At 45.2% G+C, this 20,321-nt stretch overlaps 1 protein-coding gene across 1 annotated transcript; it reads left to right on the top strand.

Moving 5' to 3' along the window:
- The first annotated feature begins 17,242 nt into the window (after window positions 1-17,242).
- LOC138418108 (actin-binding protein WASF2-like) lies at window positions 17,243-18,747 on the top strand. Its single transcript, XM_069549028.2, is given in 2 exon segments — window positions 17,243-18,299; window positions 18,301-18,747. Coding segments are annotated over 2 exon segments (1,401 nt in total). The 5' UTR covers window positions 17,243-17,286; the 3' UTR covers window positions 18,689-18,747.
- Window positions 18,748-20,321: the final 1,574 nt, after the last annotated feature.

Below are 20,321 nucleotides of genomic sequence, written 5' to 3'. Positions count from 1 at the left end.
CAAATGTTGTGTATTAATGCATATATATGAAATCTCGAAAAATGGTACTGATGAACCTATATGCTGGGCAGGAATAGAGATGTGGATGTACAGAACAGACTTATGGACACAGTAGGGGAAGGAGAGGGCAGGATGAATTGAGAGAGCAGCATGGAAATACATACATTACCATGCATCAAATAAACAGCTAATGGGAAGTTGTTGCATAGAGCAGGTAGCTCAGCTTGGTGCTCGTGAAACCTACAGGGATGGGATGGGTTGGGAGGTAGGACAGAGATAGAAGAGGGAGGGGACATGTGTATATCTCTGACTGATTCATGTTGATGTATGGGAGAAACTGACACAACACTGGAAAGTATTTATTCTCCAACTAAAACTGTGGAAAATTCTGAAAGAGATGGGAATACCAGACCACATGACCTGCCTCTTGAGAAACCTGTATGCAGGTCAGGAAGCAACAGTTAGTACTGGACATGAAACAACAGACTGTTTCCAAATAGGAAAAGGAATACGTCAAGGCTGTATATTGTCACCCTGCTTATCTAACTTATATGCAGAGTACATCGTGAGAAACACTGGGCTTGAAGAAGCACAAGCTAGAATCCAGATTGCCAGGAGAAATATCAATAACCTCAGATATGCAGATGACACCACCCTATGGCAGAAAGTGAAGAGGAACTCAAAAGCCTCTTGATGAAAGTGAAAGAGGAGAGTGAAAAAGTTGGCTTAAAGCTCAACATTCAGGAAACAAAGATCATGGCATCTGGTCCCATCAGTTCATGGGAAATAGATGGGGAAACAGTGGAAACAGTGTCAGACTTTATTTTTGGGGGCTCCAAAATCACTGCAGATGGTGATTGCAGCCATGAAATTAAAAGACGCTTACTCCTTGGAAGGAAAGTTATGACCAACCTAGAGAGCAGATTCAAAAGCAGAGACATTACTTTGCCAACAAAGGTCCATCTAGTCAAGGCTATGGATTTTCCAGTAGTCATGTATGGATGTGAGAGTTGGACTGTGAAGAAAACTGAGTGCCAAAGAATTGATGCTTTTGAACTGCGGTGTTGGAGAAGACTCTTGAGAGTCCCTTGGACTGCAAGGAGATCCAACCAGTCCATTCTGAAGGAGATCAACCCTGGGATTTCTTTGGAAGGAATGATGCTAAAGCTGAAACTCCAGTACTTTGGCCACCTCATGCGAAGAGTTGATTCATTGGAAAAGACTGATGCTGGGAGGGATTGAGGGCAGAAGGAGAAGGGGGCGACAGGAGATGAGATGGCTGGATGGTATCACTGACTCGATGGATGTGAGTTTGAGTGAACTCTGGGAGTTGGTGATGGACACGGAGGCCTGGAATGCTGAAATTCATGGGGTCGCAAAGAGTCGGACACGCCTGAGCAACTGAACTGAACTGAACTGAAAAATAAATCAATATTAAATGCATAGATAACCAACATGGATAACTGTATAGCCCAGGGAAGTCTGCTCATTGTTTTGTGGCAGCCTACACGAGAGGAGACAATGGGAAAGAATGGATAATGTGCACACATATGGAAGAGTCCCTTCGTTGTCTACCTGGAAATATAACATTCTTAAGTGGCTATAATCTAATACAAAATAAAAAATAAAAAAAAAGAAGAAGAAGAGGCTTCAGAAAATATTCCTCTGTAGAACAAGGTACTATATAAGTCACCAGGTGGCAAGTCTAGGTCAAGAGAAAACTAGAAACTTCTGGGGCAGAGCATACAAGAGATTTCAGGGCTCTATAATTGATTTGGGAAAGTGGCACAACAGAGGCCACTGACGAGATCTAGGACAGTGATAACAGCAGGGCAGGAGCCTCCAGAGAGCCTGAAAAGGGACTCAGGGCTTATGCTCTGGCCTGCTTGCAACTTACTCCCCGTGAGACCATTCCTAAGCATGAGCTTCCTGAAAACCCATAAGTCTACACCAAACTTTCTTCAAGGTCACATGTTCTGATACACTCCCATTGGCTACCATTCAGGAGGCATGATACGGAGCATTTTTGTCCTTTTTGGTCAACCTGGGGATTTTCAGTTGTTAAGCTTCCTGAGTCAGGTGCCCCTCCCACAGAGCCCTCCAGCGGGGAGGATGCTGAGCCAGTGCCCTCTGTGGACTCAAGGACTAGCATCTTGCCAACACACACAGCTTCTCCTGTGCAGCCCCAGGCACTCTCACACTGTGGCCTGGCAGAATCTCCTGAGAAAAGGAAGCATGCAACACAGTCCCCTGGGGTGAGGACAAGCACAGGTATAAAAGGGCTCCAGGTGAGTAGGGAGCACCTGCCACCGGCACCATGACGCGGGCTGGAGCTCTCCTGCTGCTCTGCACTGCCTTGCTTCTCATCATGGGCGGAAGTGAGTGGCTGCGACCTGGGCTCCCCAAGGGTTCCGACACCTTCCCAGGGCAGCACTGAGCATGTCGGGAGCAGGAAAGGAATAGGGTGTTCTGATGAGTGCCTTACAGGAAGTGTCCCCTTCTCTTTCTGTTACAGAGTGTGATGACATCTGCCCAGCCTTGAGGGACACTGTTGACCTGTTCATATCGGGAAGCCATGAGGCCTATATTGAACAAGTTGAAAAGTATAACAAAAACCCTGATGTACTGGAAACTGCCAATACCCTGAAGAGCTGTGTTGATGAGAAGTTGACACCACAGGATAAGCAGGATGCTCTGAGCGCTCTGGTGGGTCAGGCTGTGTGTGATGTGCCTGTGGTGCATGGGTTGGGGGGTGGACGGGGATGTCAGGGGCCTATTCAGGGCACTTGGAGGTGGGGAGATCATATCCTCTCCACCCTGGCTCTTACCTGGAAACCTGGGAGGATAAAGATCCTCATGAATGAGGAGGTAGAGAGGATGTGGCCAACACACACAGGGTGGGCAAGGATCATGGAGGCAGACTCAGTCCAGCCCTGGAGCTCTAGAGCTGGCCCTGACTGCTCAGCTCTGCCTGGTCAAGGCCTGGGACCCTCCAGGCCCTCCTGATTCTGTGGTGCCACCTGATTTTGGAGTTAGGCCCTCAGTGCTGGCCTCCCTGACTCCAGCCTCTCCAGCACAGGAACCTGACTCTGCTGCAATCCATTCCTATTGAGACCTTCTCTTCTCTAAACATCAGATTTTCCCCTAATACCTCAAGTCCCTACTCTGTTCCACCGAACACCCACATATGTCCTTGGTCCCTGGATGTGAAAGCGCCATTAAGCCACACATACCCTAAGAGAATGCTGTTCCAAAAGCTGCCCTCCTGCACCCCCCACCCCCAGGCCTGGGATGCCCAGAGTCGAGGGTCATGTGAGTCCATTCTCTGTTGCCATAGAGGTGATGGGAAAAGCCGCTGTTTCAGCTCTAAGTATCCAAGGGCCAGAGGGAGGAAGCAGACAGGGATCAACTCACCCCTGAAGACTTCCAGGAGTCACTCCTGAGCCCTGCCAGGTGGTCCTCAGCAGTGTCTCCCATTCTATCCCAGGAGACTGCCCTCAGCCCCCCAGGGAAACCACACAATCTCTGTTCCATTGGAGGAAGACTCTTTGGGACGTATCCATCTTTACCCACTCATATTCAGAGGCCACTCTCCGCAGACCCTTCCCTTGTGTTCAGTGCAGCTTTATGTCTCTTCAAACCCTGAAGCCTCACCAGGTTTCTGCATCTTCTCTTACAGAATAAAATATACTCCAGTTCTCTCTGCTGATGGAACTGTCCCTGCCAGGCACCCAAGGAAGCCACTTGCCTGATCCCTAAGTCATGGCAGCAACCTGCCACATCCAGGTGTCTGATTATAGAGGATTCCAGCAATAAAAAGCTTTGCAATTCACAGGAGAGTGCTTACTCATTGACTTCAGAGAGAAGCGGGGAGGGAACGCAGCCTCGGTGGAGACCATCAGTGTGCCTTCCCACTGCAGCTGGATTTCAGTGCTCTCAGATGCTCCTCCACACATTCAACAGGTGGAGCCTGGGTAATAATCATTACATCAGCTGGAGGGTCTGATCACTTCTGCCACATCCGCTTGAGTGTGTGTTCCCGTCTGTCACCAAGACCCACAGGTCGTGAGCATATTCCACCAAATTTCAGCCTTGCAGCAACCTTGAGGCCTAGGAGTAATCATCCTCATCTTACAAGGGAGAATCTGAGGCTCAGAGAGGGTAAAGTATCTGCTGAAGATACACAGCCTTCCCCACCCATTCATGCTTGGGAGATGAGCTCAGCTAAATCACCTTATGACTGTTCACATATTACAGTCATTCTTTGGGCCTCTGATTTCCATTTAAAAAATCGAACTCCCTCCAGTCTCCAAGTTTGGGGTAAGGCCAAACTAAAACAAAGACTGACAAATGGCCCTTGTCCTAAGTGCCTGACAGGAGAGGAAGAACAAAGGGTCCAGGTCCATGTGCTGAACTCTGTCACTCCTTGGGCCTCAGTTTATCCTAATGCCAACCCCCAGTTGTGGACTCAGCTGCTTCTACCTAAACACACTGTGAGTTGAGTCTCACATTCAGAGTGGATGTCCAGGGGCCTGGGGTTTCTTGCTTCTTCTGTGTCTCTGCTACCTGCCCACTAATAGGGCCCCATGCTCCCACTGTCTCATTCATCTTTGCCTTATCCCACCCCATCTCTAAGAGCTTCTTCCCACCCAACAGCTCCCCTCCGGAAACAAATCTGCAGGGCTTACCCCACAGGGCTGGGTTTAGGACGGGGAGTCTCTATGGTCCTCATGCTGAGGAGGCTTCAGACAGGTCCCTAAGGTGATCCAAAGCTGCTGCTTCCCTGTGGCGGGAGCCTCCGGGATGCGGGAGAGGTCTCCTTGCCCATAGTGACACCTGTCCCTTGTCTCTGCCCACTGCTCCACCCCCACTAGGGTCTCGCTGGGGGCTCTTCTAAGATGGAGTTCTGCCTCTGTGGGAGCTAAGGTGTGTTGAGCTGGTGCGAACAGGTCCTGGAGCAGGGACCCTTCTCCTCATCTAACCCAGAATGTGTATTCCATCCCACCCCCACCCAACTGATGTAAAAGCTCCAGGCCTTCAGAAAGGACAGATGCCAACCTGATAAGTTAGGTGCCTCTTACAATGTGTTGGATATAAACTCACCCTGCTCTGCAGGGAGTGTACAGATGTGACGGGACCTCTCCTAAGATTCGGTGGAGATGAGTGAGGGGCAGTTGGTGTTCCTGGGACACACACAATCCGTATCCTGAAACTGAGACAAGCCTCCAAGAAGGAAAAGGCCAGAGTCAGGCCATAGCTGAAGACAGGGCTTGCCTTCGTGACTGCAAGATGAAGACCTGCAGAGGCACACCCACTCTTTCAGTGTCACTATCAACCTTGACGTTTCCTTGAAAATTCTTTTTAAATATTTTCTATTATATTGAATATAGTTCCAATGGTGTAACATATTTACATTCATCTTTAGGCTGGCCATGCTCATGGAATCAGAACACAGGATACCCAGCCAGGGCTTCGAACCCAGGCTTCTGAAGGGGTTTACATGGAAGGGTCAGGTGTTCTTTCATGTGCAGGTACACTAGGAAGCCACAGAGCTCAGCAGATCCTAAGCAGACAGACAAGACAGATGACAGAAACACATCTTCCACTTGGAAAGAAACCATAGAAAACACACACATGCAATGGACTATTACCCAGCCATTAAAAAGAATACATTTGAATCAGTTCTAATGAGGTGGATGAAACTGGAGCCGATTATACAGAGTGAAGTAAGCCAGAAAGAAAAACACCAATGCAGTATACTAACATATATATATATGGAATTTAGAAAGATGGTAATGATAACCCTGTATGCGAGACAGCAAAAGAGACACAGATGTACAGAACAGTCTTTTGGACTGTGTGGGAGAGGGAGAGGGTGGGATGATTTGGGAGAACAGCATTGAAACATGTATAATATCATATAAGAAATGAATTGCCGGTCTAGGTTCGATGCAGGATACAGGATGCTTGGGGCTAGTGCACTGGGATGACCCAGAGAGGTGGTATGGGGAGGGAAGTGGGAGGGGGGTTCAGGATTGGGAACACCGTGTACACCTGTGGTGGATTCATGTTGATGTATGGTAAAACCAATACAGCATTGTAAAGCAAAATAAAGTAAAATTAAAAAAAGATTAAAAAATAATAATAATAAAAGAAAAGAAAAGAAAAAAAGAAAACACATACATGGATTCATCTTGTCTGTTTCCAGATTACTGAGGTAACAGCAAACTCACTACTTAATAGACAAATAAGCCCCACTTGTAAAGCCTGCAGAGCTGCACAGAGGCCTGTGTATCTGGGCATTCAGGGCACAGAAACTAGCATGATCAACACAAACAGCCAGGTGAAGAGGCCCTGGAGGTGATAGCTGGACAAGCCCAGCTTCACATCATCACCGGTTTTATCACAGAAGCAGCTCTGAGCAAACACACAGGGCTGGCCCAGTCTCAGGAGCATCCTCCATGCTCAATCCACGAGGGGTTAGCCCATTCTACAGTTCTTCAGGACAGGCGTGGAAGGAATAATAATAAGTCACAGAATTACCTAAACGATTTTGGTCTAGTGTCTCAGAGAATAAATTAGGGCAAAGTCCAAGATAACTTAAGAAGGTCCAAACCAAAAGAGACCTTGATGTGACTTTCCTGGTGATCCAGTAATTAAGAATCTGTCTTCCAATGCTGAGGATGCTGGTGTGACCCCTGATCAAGGAACTTAGATACCGCTTGCCATGGGATGTCAGAGACTTGTGCCACAGCTACAGCAAAGCCTGCAGGATGCAAGGAAAGATCCTACATCTGCCACAAGAAGACCCTACATCCTCTTCATTGGAAGGCATACTGTTAACCACTGCATCAACAACATTGTAGAGCAATTATCCTCCAATTAAAAAAAGTTTAATTTTTAAGTGTTTTTAAAACTTCATAGAGAAGAAGAGAGAGAAAGACCCTGAGAAGAGACCAGAAAGAATAAGTCAAGGCAGGATTCAGGTTGATGATCCAAGTTCTGGGAGACTTCACACAATGGGGCGATATGGTGCACAGCTATGTGGTTGCAATACAGGATTACAAAACATTCCACTCCTAAGATGTCTGATTGCTTTGGAGTGGAAAATAAAAAGTGAAATATAATTGACTCACTCTCCTCTCCTCAATATGTCATGAAGAAATAGCAATGGAATTTTAAACTATGAGCCCATAAGGACAAAAAGAACATGGGATTATCAGCTGATGATGACATAGAACAGATATTCAGAAGAGAGAAAGCACAGAAAGATGGGGTGACTATGGGCAGAGGAACCATATCTAACAAATAAGACAGAGCCAGTTTTTCCTACTTAATTCCAAACAGCACTGGGCTACAGAGACATGAGTACTGCCTGGGTAAGTTGAAATACAGCCACAGAACTGAAAAGAGGTAACTGATAAAAAGAGGTAAGTGATATCTATGTGGAATTGCTGAAATCCCTAACCCTACTCCCCACCTCTTTCATGCACAGAACATATGTATTCAGGTAAACATCCTCCGAGAAGGAAGCTGGAGAGCCAGTGTGATGGAATGGTTAAGATCAGGGACTCTGGTGTTGTACTTCATGGTTCCAAATTGCTTGCATTCAAAATGTGCACTTTCAATGGCACCACTGTAAGCTAGAACATAACAGAGGAGTGTCTTCAAACTTCTAAACCAAATTTAGATTTCCATCCTGACGAAGGTATCAATCCAAATATGTAACAATCAAATCATTCCTTCCTTACATCTTCTCTCAGGAATGTACAAGAGGATGTACTTCACTAACACAAGAGAAAAACAGAAAGAAGAAGACGTCTGAATTCCCAAGATGAACTGAAGGGAAATTCTGGGACAACCACTGCATTGGGTTTGGAAAGTCATTCCAGACTGGAGTCTAGAAGCAGGGGGGCTCTAGGTGATATCACTCTAGAGAGGGAAAAGGTAGATCAATACATTGTTTTCTGTGTCCAATCATGGGAAAAAGAGCTTTCATTTTTTGCTTAACAATTTGGAACACTTTAGGCAACCCACTCCAGTACTCTTGCCTGGAAAATCCCATGGACGAAGGAGCCTGGTAGGCTGCAGTCCATGGGGTTGCTAAGAGTCGGGCACGACTGAGCGACTTCACTTTCCCTTTTCACTTTCATGCATTGGAGGAGGAAATGGCAACCCACTCCAGTGTTCTTGCCTGGAGAATCCCAGGGATGGGGGAGCCTGGTGGGCTGCCGTCTACGGGGTCGCACAGAGTGGGACACGACTGAAGCGACTTAGCAGCAGCAGCAGCAGCAGGTACAGGCAGATAATAACAAAGTATGAGCAAGGTGCATATATTACCAACAAAGAACAAAAATATATATTTTGTTTTTAAAAGTTTATTTTACTCTAAGAATGCAAACATAGCTTAACATTACAAATATATATAATAAACTGCATAAATACAACTGAGCAGGACCCTGAGAGGTCTCCCCACAACAGACCACCCCCCAACCATGTCCTCCACATGCCTTTTCTGTAGAAACACTTTTGTCTTCTAGGTCTTTCCCAAGTTCCAAAGAGTACATTGGATCAGATACCTGAGAAAATGCAGAAAGAAAACCAGTCTGACAAGAAAACATAATAATAGTTGAGCCATTAAACAATGACAAGGACCTTCAGTCACTCCTCAAGGGACATACATAATATTCTGAACCATATTCTTGGAGGTTTTTTAAAAATACTGAAACCTCGATCAGGTGTAAGAAGTTAACTGTATGTTTCCCACAAGAATGTAGACTCCAGTCCTTTTGGAATCAGAAGGTTGATGATGTTGACTCCTGATAACCTGATCACCAACCAATCACAAGAAACTCTACCAGCTGATCACATATCCCACAACTCCCCGCCCCCTCAACCCAGCCTGCCTTTAAAAGCCTTTCTCTGAAAGCCTTTCGGGAGTTCAGACCCCGGAAGCACTAGCTGCCTGGACTCCTTGCTTGGCAATGAACACCACATTTTCCTTCACCACGACCCGATGTCAGTAGATCGGCTTTACTATGCATGGGCAGGCTGACACAGGCCAAGATCAGGAACATACAGAGACTGAAGTGAAAAACTCGGTGATCATCTTAACTGAGGGAGAAAAAAAGAGTTAATGATACTAAGCAGTTATTTGTGATTTAGAAAAAAACAAAATGGGAAGAAAGAGTTCTTCATAATCATGATAAAGTACATTTATGAAAAAACCTCAACAAATATCATATTTGATTGTCAAATGTTATGAGCAGTCCATTTAAAATGAGAAGCAAGGTAATGATGCTTGAATGACTGTTTGTACTAAACATTTGCTATATTTATTAACCAGTGCAGTACAAAAAGAAAGTTTGATGATATCAAACTAGACAACAGACACACTAGAATATCAGACTTCCCTGTTGGTCCTGTCGGTTGGGAATCCACCTGCCAATCCAGAGGACATGAGTTTGATCCTTAGTTTGGGAATATCCCACATGCTGCAGGGCAATTAAACGTGTAAGCCACAACTACTGAGTCTGTGCTGTAGAGGATGGGAGCTGCAAATACTGAGACCCACGGGCCCTTGAGCCCACGTGCTGTATCTACTGAAGCCCGCATATCCTAGGGTCCATCCTGTACAAGTAGACAGCTCCCACTTGCTGAAACTGGAGAAAGCCCACATGTAGTGATAAAAACACAGCCCAGCCAGGAAAAAAAAAAAAAAAAAAAAGGAATATCAATAACCATCCAAACCATGATCTTTGAAAAAGCAAAAAAATTGATAAATCTCTATTACTTATTTGAAACGCACTAAGAAATCACTGCAGATGGTGACTGCAGCCATGAAATTAAAAGACGCTTACTCCTTGGAAGGAAAGTTATGACCAACCTACATAGTATATTCAAAAGCAGAGACATTACTTTGCCGACTAAGGTCCGTCTAGTCAAGACTATGGTTTTTCCTGTGGTTATGTATGGATGTGAGAGTTGGACTGTGAAGAAGGCTGAGTGCCAAAGAATTGATGCTTTTGAACTGTGGTGTTGGAGAAGACTCTTGAGAGTCCCTTGGACTGCAAGGAGATTTAACCAGCCCATTCTGAAGGAGATCAGCCCTGGGATTTCTTTGGAAGGAATGATGCTAAAGCTGAAACTCCAGTACTCTGGCCACCTCATGGGAAGAGTTGACTCATTGGAAGAGACTCTGATACTGGGAGGGATTGGGGACAGAAGGAGAAGGGGACGACAGAGGATGAGATGGCTGGATGGCATCACTGACTTGATGGACGCGAGTCTGAGTGAACTCCAGGTGTTGGTGATGGACAGGGAGGCCTGGCGTGCTGCGATTCATGGGGTCATAAAGAGTCGGACACGACTGAATGACTGAACTGAACTGACTGACTGAAGACACAATTTATCATAATAAATAAAAGAAAGGATGACTTTATAGATCTACCGACATAAAAATAAGAAAACACAAAGAACTAATTATGCCAATTAGTTGCATAGCTTAGATGAAGCATACACCTTTCTTGAAGACAAAAATCACACAAAGTGAATCAATACAAAAGAGAATACCTGAATAGCTCTATATCTGTTAGGAAAGATAAACTTTAATTAACCCATCACACATAGAAAATTCCAGGCCCATAGACATAGAGGTGAATTTTATCAAATATGTAAAGAAGAAATAATATAAATCCTATATAAATGCTTGAGGAAAACAGAGGACAAATGAACCTTCCCAACTCATCTCTTGAGGCCAGAATTTTCTCATATATTGTCAGGAAAAAATATTACCAGAAAATGATGAACTGATACCATCCATAAACATATACCCACAAAAAAATTAACATAACTTTAACAATAAAATCTGGACACACAGAAAAGAATTGGTACATAAACACAAGTGATGTTTCTCCTGGGACTGCAAGTTTGGTTTAACATTCAAAGTCAATCAATGTAATTCACCATATTAACAGAATAATGGTGGAAAGTCATATGATCCTCATAACAGATGCAGAAAATATATTTCAAAAATCAAAACATTCACCTGGGGTGGGGGGATGGGCTGGGAGGGGGGAAGGAGGTTCAAGAGGGAGGGGACATGTGTACAACTATGGATGATTCGTGTTGATATATGGCAATAACCAACAAATATTGTAAAGCAATTATCCTCCAATTAAAAATAAGTTTTTAAAATAAAAATATTCATAATAAAAAAAATCAATAAACTAAGAGAAAAGTATACTTTGTAACATTATGAGTTACACCTACAAAACCACCTAAAACAACAATACCTAATGGGGAAAGATTGAATGCTTTCCTCCTGAAATCAAGCAGAAGGCAAAGATGCCCATTTACATGATTTCCTGGAAACATTTTACTGGCACTTACGACCATAAACATCCATTATATTTTTGAGTACAATAGTAATAGAAGAACATGGATTCAATCTAATAATTGGCATCAAAAATAGCAAAGAAGACTTCAGCTGACACTGCATTTAATGAAAAAAGGATGAATTGTTTCTCCTAAGATCAAGGATAAGGGAAAGGCGCCTACTCTTTCCATTTCTCTTCAACATTGGACTGGAAGCTCTCACAAATGCAATAAGGCAAGAAATAATGAAAACAAACTACAGTTGGAAGGGAAAAACTCAGAGTAAACTCTTCAGAGTAAATCAGAATATACAGAGAAAAACCTAAGGAATCTACAAAAACACCACTAGTACGCATAAGTGTGTGTATTAGTCACTTAGTCATGTCCAGTGCTTTTTGACCTCATGGACTAAAGCCTGCCTGGCTTCTCTGTTTTTGGAATTCTCCAGGCAAGAATACTGGAGTGGGTTGCCATTTCCTTCTCTAGGGGACATATAAGTGAGGTTAGCATATTTGTAAAATACAAGTCAATATATAAAATCTCAAGTGTATTTTACATAGAGACAACAAGCAATCCAAAATTGAAGGAAAATGTCATTCATAATAGTGAAAGGTTGTTGCTGAACCACGAAAAGACGCTGGGATTCTTGGCCTCTGGAAGAGAAGAATTCAATCTGGGGCCAGAGATGAGGCTTGATTGCTCAGAGCTTTTGTGTAATAAAGTTTTCAGTTCAGTTCAGTCACTCAGTCATGTCCAACTCTTTGCGACCCCATGAATCACAGCACGCCAGGCCTCCCTGTCCATCACCAAATCCCGGAGTTCACTAGACTCACGTCCATTGAGTCAGTGATGCCATCCAGCTATCTCATTCTCTGTCGTCCCCATTTCCTCCTGCTCCAAATCCCTCCCAGCATCAGTCTTTTCCAATAAGTCATTAAAGTATAAAGGAGATGAGAAAGCTTCTGACATAGGCATCTGAAGGGGGCAGAAAGAATGTCCCCTTGCTAGTGTTAGCAGTGGAGTTATATACTCTCCAATGAATCAAAAGAATGTCTGAAGGTTGGAAAGGCCTCATCAGACCTATTCCCATAATTTACATTTTAAGATTACAGGATTAGCCAGAAGGTTTAATCCAGAGACTGTCCTCAGGCAGGATACATTCTGTTCAGTTCAGTCACTAAGTTGTGTCCGACTCTTTGCGACCCCATGAATCACAGCACACCAGGCCTCCCTGTTCATCACCAACTCCCAGAGTTCACTCAGACTCATGTCCATCGATACTTTTCAATATGCTGTCTACGTTGGTCATAACTTTCCTTCCACGGAGTAAGCGTCTTTTAATTTCATGGCTGCAGTCACCATCTGCAGTGATTTTGGAGCCCAGAAAAATAAAGTCTGACACTGTTTCCCCATCTATTTACCTTGAAATGGTGAGACCGAATGCCATGATCTTCATTTTCTGAATGTTGAGCTTTAAGACAACTTTTTCACTCTCCTCTTTCACTTTCATCAAGAGGCTTTTTAGTTCCTCTTCACTTTCTGCCATAAGGGTGGTGTCATCTGCATATCTGAGGTTATTGATATTTCTCCCAGCAATCTTGATTCCAGCTTGTGCTTCTTCCAGCCCAGCATGTCTCATGATGTACTCTGCATATGAGTTAAATAAGCAGAGTGACAATATACAGCCTTGTTGTACTCCTTTTCCTATTTGGAACCAGTCTCTTGTTCCATGTCCAGTTCTAACTGTTGCTTCCTGACCTGCATATAGGTTTCTCAAGAGGCAGGTCAGGTGGTCTGGTATTCCCAAATCTTTCAGAATTTTCCACAGGTTATTTTGATCCACTAGTCAAAGGCTTTGGCATAGTCAATAAAGCAGAAATAGATGTTTTTCTGGAATTCTCTGGCTTTTTCCATGATCCAGCAGATGTTGGCAATTTGATCTGTGGTTCTTCTGCCTTTTCTAAAACCAGATTGAACATCTGGAAGTTCATGGTTCACATATTGCTGAAGCCTGGCTTGGAGAATTTTGAGCAGTACTTTACTAGCATGTGAGATGAGTGCAATTGTGCAGTAGTTTGAGCATTCTTTGGCATTGCCTTTCTTTGGGATTGCAATGAAAACTGACCTTTTCCAGTCCTGGGGCCACTGCTGAGTTTTCCAAATTTGCTGACATACTGAGTGCAGCACTTTCACAGCATCATCTTTCAGGATCTGAAATAGCTCCACTGGAATTCCATCACCTCCACTAGCTTTGTTTGTAGTGATGCTTTCTAAGGCCCGCTTGACTTCACATTCCAGGATGTCTGGCTCCACGTGAGTGATCACACTATCATGATTATCTTGGTCGTGAAGATCTTTTTTGTGCAGTTCTTCTGTGTATTCTTGCCACCTCTTCTTAATATTATCTGCTTTTGTTAGGTCCATGCCATTTCTGTCCTTTATCGAGCCCATTTTGCATGAAATGTTCCCTTGGTGTCTCTAATTTTCTTGAAGAGATCTCTAGTCTTTCCCATTCTGTTGTTTTCCTCTATTTCTTTGCATTGATCACTGAGGAAGACTTTCTTATCTCTTCTTGCTATTCTTTGGAACTCTGCATTCAGATGCTTCTATCTTTCCTTTTCTCCTTTGCTTTTCCCTTCTCTTCTTTTCACAGCTATTTGTAAGGCCTACCTAGACAGCCATTTTGCTTTTTTTGCATTCCTTTTTTAAGGGGATGGCTTGATCCCTGTCTCCTGTACAATGTCACAAACCTCCGTCCATAGTTCATCAGGCACTCTATCTATCAGATCTAGGCCCTTAAATCTATTTCTCACTTCCACTGTATAATCATAAGGGATTTGATTTAGGTCATACCTGAATGGTCTAGTGGTTTTCCCTACTTTCTTCAATTTCAGTCTGAATTTGGCAATAAGGAGTTCATGATCTGAGCCACAGTCAGCTTCTGGTCTTGTTTTTATTGACTCTATAGCGCTTCTCCATCTTTGGCTACAAAGAATATAACCAATCTGATTTCGGTGTTGACCATCTGGTGATGTCCATGTGTAGAGTCTTCTCTTGTGTTGTTGGAAGAGGGTGTTTCTATGACCAGTGCATTTTCTTGGCAAAACTCTATTAATGTATCCTTGGCAGGATACATTATTGTTATATAATCCTAAGGAATGTAGAGGGGGAAAAGTTTGTCCTTTCTTCCTCCTTAAGAATTCCAGACATCTCTTTCCTTGAGGACCCCTAGACTTCTTATCAACCTGCCTAGGAAAAATTTCTCTCAATAGCACCAAAAGCAAAATATTTTGACAGGGAATTAATAAACTATTTGTAAGACCTGTAAAATGGAAACCTTCCAAAACATTAACTTCTGAGAAAATTAAGTCATAATCAAATGGAGACCTGTACTAGGCTTACATATTTAAAGACTCAATAAGGATAATATTTCAATTCTATTAATCTTTAGATTCAAGGCAATCCTGATTCACTTGCCAGCAGGAGGTATGTAGAAAGTGAGAAACTGATTCGAAAACATATACAGAGGAATGTCGGGAAGATGGTTTAGTAGGAGATTCCAGTCTCTAAGCCACCAATGAGAAAAACCACATAGCTCTGACACAGCTCAGGAGTGCTTCTTAAAAGCTGAAGCAACACAGTACTGTGGCAGGAAGGGAACTCCTTTCAGGGTTCAAAGGGGGTTCTTGTTTAACACTCAGAAATGAATTGTCCAAGGAGACGCACATGCTGACAAGCAAGAGACTTTATTGGAAAGGGGTGGCAGGGTAGAAAGCAGTAGGGAAAGGGAACCCAGGAGAACTGCTCTGCCATGTGGCTCGCAGTCTTGGATTTTATGGTAACTGGATTAGTTTCCAGGTTGTCTTTGGCCAGTCATTCTGTCAGCATGTTTCCTGTAACAGTAGCACAAATTTAAATGAGCAAAAGCTGTGGAGGAAACCAACAGCCAGCACAACCACTGCATGAGTGCAGCACTCTCAGCACAGAAGGTCCCACAGGATTTTACATCTCGGACTCCCGGTGCTGAGTCCCTCCACCCTCCCTAACAGGACCCAGGACAGTTAGTGCCTCCCTGGAACTCAGCACAGCCATCATACATGCAGCAAAACTAGTCCTGGTCCTGAAGCCAGGCATATACATGCCCCCAGCTCTGACCTCAGCAACTGAACTTGTGCCTGCAATCCACCCCAGATCCTACCACAGGCCCTGTCCTTGCCGCTGTGCATACATCACTGTTCTGTGCATTCAACTACAGACTCACAGTTGAGCATGGGCACACTTTTGGCACTAGCAATCACCACTACCTGCCTTAGTCCCTCTCCGTGTACCCAGAGTCAATGCTGAGGACCACAACAGTTGTGTTTCTGTACACTAAAAATGAAAGCTCCAAAAAGGAAATTAAGAAAAGATAAAAAAAACAAGGAGATCATATCAGTCAATCCTAAAGGAAATCAATCCTCAATATTCATTGGAAGATCTGTTGTTGAAGCTCCAATACTTTGGCCAGCTGATGAGAACAGCTGATTTATTGGAAAAGACCCTGGTGCCAGGAAAGATTGAAGGCAAAAGAAGTGGGTGGCAGAGGATGAGATGGTTAGAGTAGCATTGCCAATCAATGGACATGAATTTGAGAAAACTCCAGGAGACAGTGAAAGACAGGTGAGTCTGGCATGCTGCAGTCCATGGGTCGCAAAGAGTTGGACAAGATTTAGCAACTGAACAACAACATAGTAGAACTATATGTAACTTTGTTCTGTGTTTTCCAAGTCTCCTATAAATGTGTCATACTTTCATAATTAAAAAATAAAAAATAGCTAAAATGAAAAAAAAAATAAATAAATACCATTTCTCACCTATCATGTTTGCAAAAATCTGAAAGTTTGATAACATTCTGTAATTCTGTTGGTTGAAACTAGGAAAATGAATAATTTCTTCCAGTGCTAGTAGAAATAGAAAGTAATATGACTTCTGTACAGAATCTGGCATTCTCCAACAATGCTACATTTACACTTACCTTTTCAATGCAATCAAATGATTTATTGAAGTTCTCCTTACATTAAATTTTTCAAATTAGACATTTCCTTTTAAATATGGCAGGCCATTGATCAAAACAGTTAATCTCATCCAGTTGAGAGTACTTACCTTTTAATCTAGCAGTCTCACTTGTAGGAATCTTCCCTGAAGATACACAACCATAAATCTGAAACAACATATGTGGAAGATTATTGATTGTGGCATTATTTGTAATAGCAAAATAAAAATACACTTCAAGGTCTCAATTAGAGACTGGTTAAAAAAGAAAAAGATATATTCCCAGAGTGAAATACTACTCAGCCAACCAAAAGAATGAAAAAGGGAACATGCCAAGGGAAATTAAAAGGGTTAAGTAGCAACTAGTGCACCTGAGGTCCAGATCTTGGTTTGTAAACATAATACCTCACTGAAGGGAACCAGAGCTCCTTGGAAAAATGGCTGTTCAGATGTGGGGCAGGTAAAGTAGAGGTTCAGTTCAGTTCAGTTCAGTCGCTCAGTCGTGTCTGACTCTTTGCGACCCGAAAAGTAGAGGTAGGCCTGAAATATCTCAGGCCAGGGTGTAACTTAAAACCTGATGGAGATAGGTCAAAAGGTTTCAGTAGTGGCTTAAATGGACTCATTGGCCAACTTGGAGACAATCTGGTCAGCAAAAAAAGAATACAGATGACAAAGGATTATAACACACTGAATAAACAAAAATAGGCTGGTGTGGCGGGGGGGAGGGGGGTGTCCGGCTGTGTGGCAGCCCGAGAGGCGGCTGGAGAGAACAGACCCTGTGCAGAGAAGCGCGGCCGGCCAGCCTTCTGATGCTAAGGGCGACTGCGCGAGACCACGTTGTTTTTCATCATTCAGAACATTGTCTGAAGCAGGCCCACCATGCCGTTAGTAACGAGGAACTTCGAGCCAAGGCACCTGTGCCCTCAGACGTTGCCTAGCGTTAGAAGCGAGCTGGAATGCAAGACCAACATCACCCTGGCAAATGTCATCCGACAGCTGGGCAGCCTGAGTAAATATGCCGAGGACATTTTTGGAGAGCTCTTTACTCAGGCAAATACTTTGGCCTCTCGGGTAAACTCCCTTGCTGAGAGGGTCGACTGCCTACAAGTTAAAGTCACTCAGCTGGATCCCAAGGAAGAAGAAGTATCACTACAAGGAATCAACACCCGAAAGGCCTTCAGAAGCGCTACTGTTCAAGACCAGAAGCTCTTTGACAGAAACTCTCTCTCCATACCTGTTTTGGAAACATACAACACCTGTGACACTCCTCCACCTCTCAACAATCTTACCCCTTACAGGGATGATGGGAAAGAGGCACTCAAATTCTACACAGACCTTTTGTACTTCTTTGATCTTTGGAAGGAGAAGATGCTTCAGGACACCAGGGATATCATGAAAGAGAAGAGGAAGCATAGGAAAGAAAAGAAAGATAATCCAAATCGAGGAAATGTAAACCCACATAAAATCAAGACACGTAAGGAAGAGTGGGAGAAAATGAAGATGGGTCAAGAATTTGTGGAATCCAAAGAAAAGCCTTCTTGGTATCCACCCACCTTGGTGTACCAGAATGGCCCCATTGGCTCTGTTGAGAACGTGGATGCACCACCACCACAGTCAGACTCCACTTCTCCACCTTCTCCTTCTTTCTCTGAGGACACCTTGCCTCCCCCACCAGCAGAATTCAGTTACCCAGCAGACAATAACCAAAGAGGGGCTGGCGTAGCTGGACTCAAAAGGTCCAGTGTGGTCAGCCCAAGCCACCCACCACCAGCTCCTCCTCTGGGCTTTGCACCAGGCCCCAAACCCGGGTTTGCTCCACCACCTGCCCCTCCACCTCCACCTCCAATGATAAACACTCCACCCCCACCCCCGCCTGGAGGATTTGGGTCTGCTGACAGTTGACTACTCCACTCTGCCACCACCTCCCTTATCTCAGCCAACAGGAGGCGCACCTCCGCCCCCGCCCCCGCCCCCTCCTCCAGGGCCCTCTCCGCCCCCTTTCAGTGGTGCAGATGGCCAGCTGGCTGCACCTCCTCCGCCACTTTCTGACACCACCAAGCCCAAGTCCTCCTTGCCTCCTGTGAGTGATGCCCGCAGCGACTTGCTTTCAGCCATCCGTCAAGGTTTTCAGCTGTGCAGGATTGAGGAGCAGCGGGAACAAGAGAAGCAGGATGTTGTGGGCAACAACGTGGCCACCATCCTGTCGCGTCGCATTTCTGTGGAGTACAGCAACTCGGAAGACGACTCCTCTGAGTTTGATGAAGAGGAATGGTCGGATTGACTCTTCTGCCTGCCGCCTACTTCCTTTTTCTTTCTTTCCTACCTGCCTTCTTTGATACCTATCCCAACAGTCCCAAGGGGAAGAAAAGGGAGGAAAAAAAGAATTTCAAGAGGCCAGAGCCTTCCCTGAAGCAACCAAAGATATATCCCAAGTGCTTCCTCCAAATCACCATGTATTTCCCGTCTCCCCAGGGTCAGGCCCCATGGGGCTGATGAGGTTCTGTAGCTGGGATGTTCCCTGTTCCCTTCAAGTGACTGTTGCTGACTGAAGAGAAGGGAAGACCCCAAGCACACTCCTTTGATTGGGTTTAAATTGGAGTTGGTGCCTTCCCCCAAGAGCCATTTTCTGTAGTCTTGCCCTCAGCTGCTTTGCATAGTGCCAGCCATCTTCTTTTCCTGTAGCCTGCTGGCCCCTTTCCCATGCACTGAGAGGGCGGAGCAGTCACAGGCCTGGTGCCTCACCCCTCTGTCCTCATCCGCAGGGTGAAGCTGCCTTTTTCTAAGCCATCTCTGTGTCTAGATGCCCTTTATTCCAGGAGCCACCAAGCCCCTAAAGAAATGTCTCACCCCTCTCTGCTCAGAAACGGTGCCTTTCTGAAGGCAGGGGTGGCTGCCTCTCTCCCAGGCTTCCTTCCCAGAATGTGCTGTTCCCGTGTCCCTCAAATACCACTCCCTTGCCACCAGGTGCCTCCAAGCACCACAGCCCGGTTCTAACCTCTAGAAGCCATGACCAAACTAGCCCTGACACCCAGGGATCCGAGCCTCTGCTGCAATTAGGAGCCGAGCAGAGACTCGGAGCTGCAAGACTGGAAGAAGACGGAAGTCTTTGGGTTGAATGACACTGAAGCCTGGAGCCGTAAGTGACTTGGCTCACGGTCACACCATTGGATGGGGACAGAGCTCATGCCCGGAGTTCCTGATTCCGAGTCCCCTGTGCTTTATGGGACCAAATCATGGGCACCTGCTAGATTCCGGGCTCTGCGCTGCTCCAGACCTCCCGGCAGAGGGGAGTCCAGCAAAAGGGCGCAGGGCCTGTGCCAGGCCTGTCAGTGCTGCTCAGACCCTCGTGGCCGCACTTGTCATCGTTTGCCCCGCCTTTCCTGTCACCAGCCTGGCACCTGGCCTTGAGAGCTGCCCTTTTGGGGGACCAGAGTAGTGCGAGGAGGAAGAGGGTAGGCAGTGTAACAGGCGCTGCTTTCAGATCCTCTGCATCTCTTCCCCCATTTGTTTCCCCAGTTTAAGCATAGGTCCTGCCAACTGTTGAAACTTCAGTCCCTCAGGCTGGCAGCAGCCTCAGGTAGCTGCCTGGGGAGGTGGGGTAGGGAGGCCTGGCAGCCGTGAGGAGGGCTGAGAGGCAGGACGACTCTGGGTCCTGTTTCCAGCTCCCCTCCTCACTGCACCATGATGTTCCCTCCCTCCCACCTCCCCTTTTCCCCAAGCTAATACACAGGTGCTATTCTTGAGAAAAAAAAGCTGGTCAGCTTTGGCCAGCAGTGAGGTTTCTTCTCTTCTGTTGTGTAGCCTCTTAGGCTGAAACCGGCTTTTCCTGGCTTCTCCAGCTCTCCGAGCCCTGAAACAAAGGCAGACAGGATCTGTCTCCCCGCAGCACAGCACATGGTTCTAGTAATTACCAA

Source organism: Ovis canadensis, chromosome 14, assembly GCF_042477335.2.
Source record: "Ovis canadensis isolate MfBH-ARS-UI-01 breed Bighorn chromosome 14, ARS-UI_OviCan_v2, whole genome shotgun sequence".
Taxonomy (NCBI): Eukaryota; Metazoa; Chordata; class Mammalia; order Artiodactyla; family Bovidae; genus Ovis; species Ovis canadensis.
Note: the sequence above shows the minus strand (reverse complement) of the source record. Positions and strands in the feature narration are given on the sequence as shown.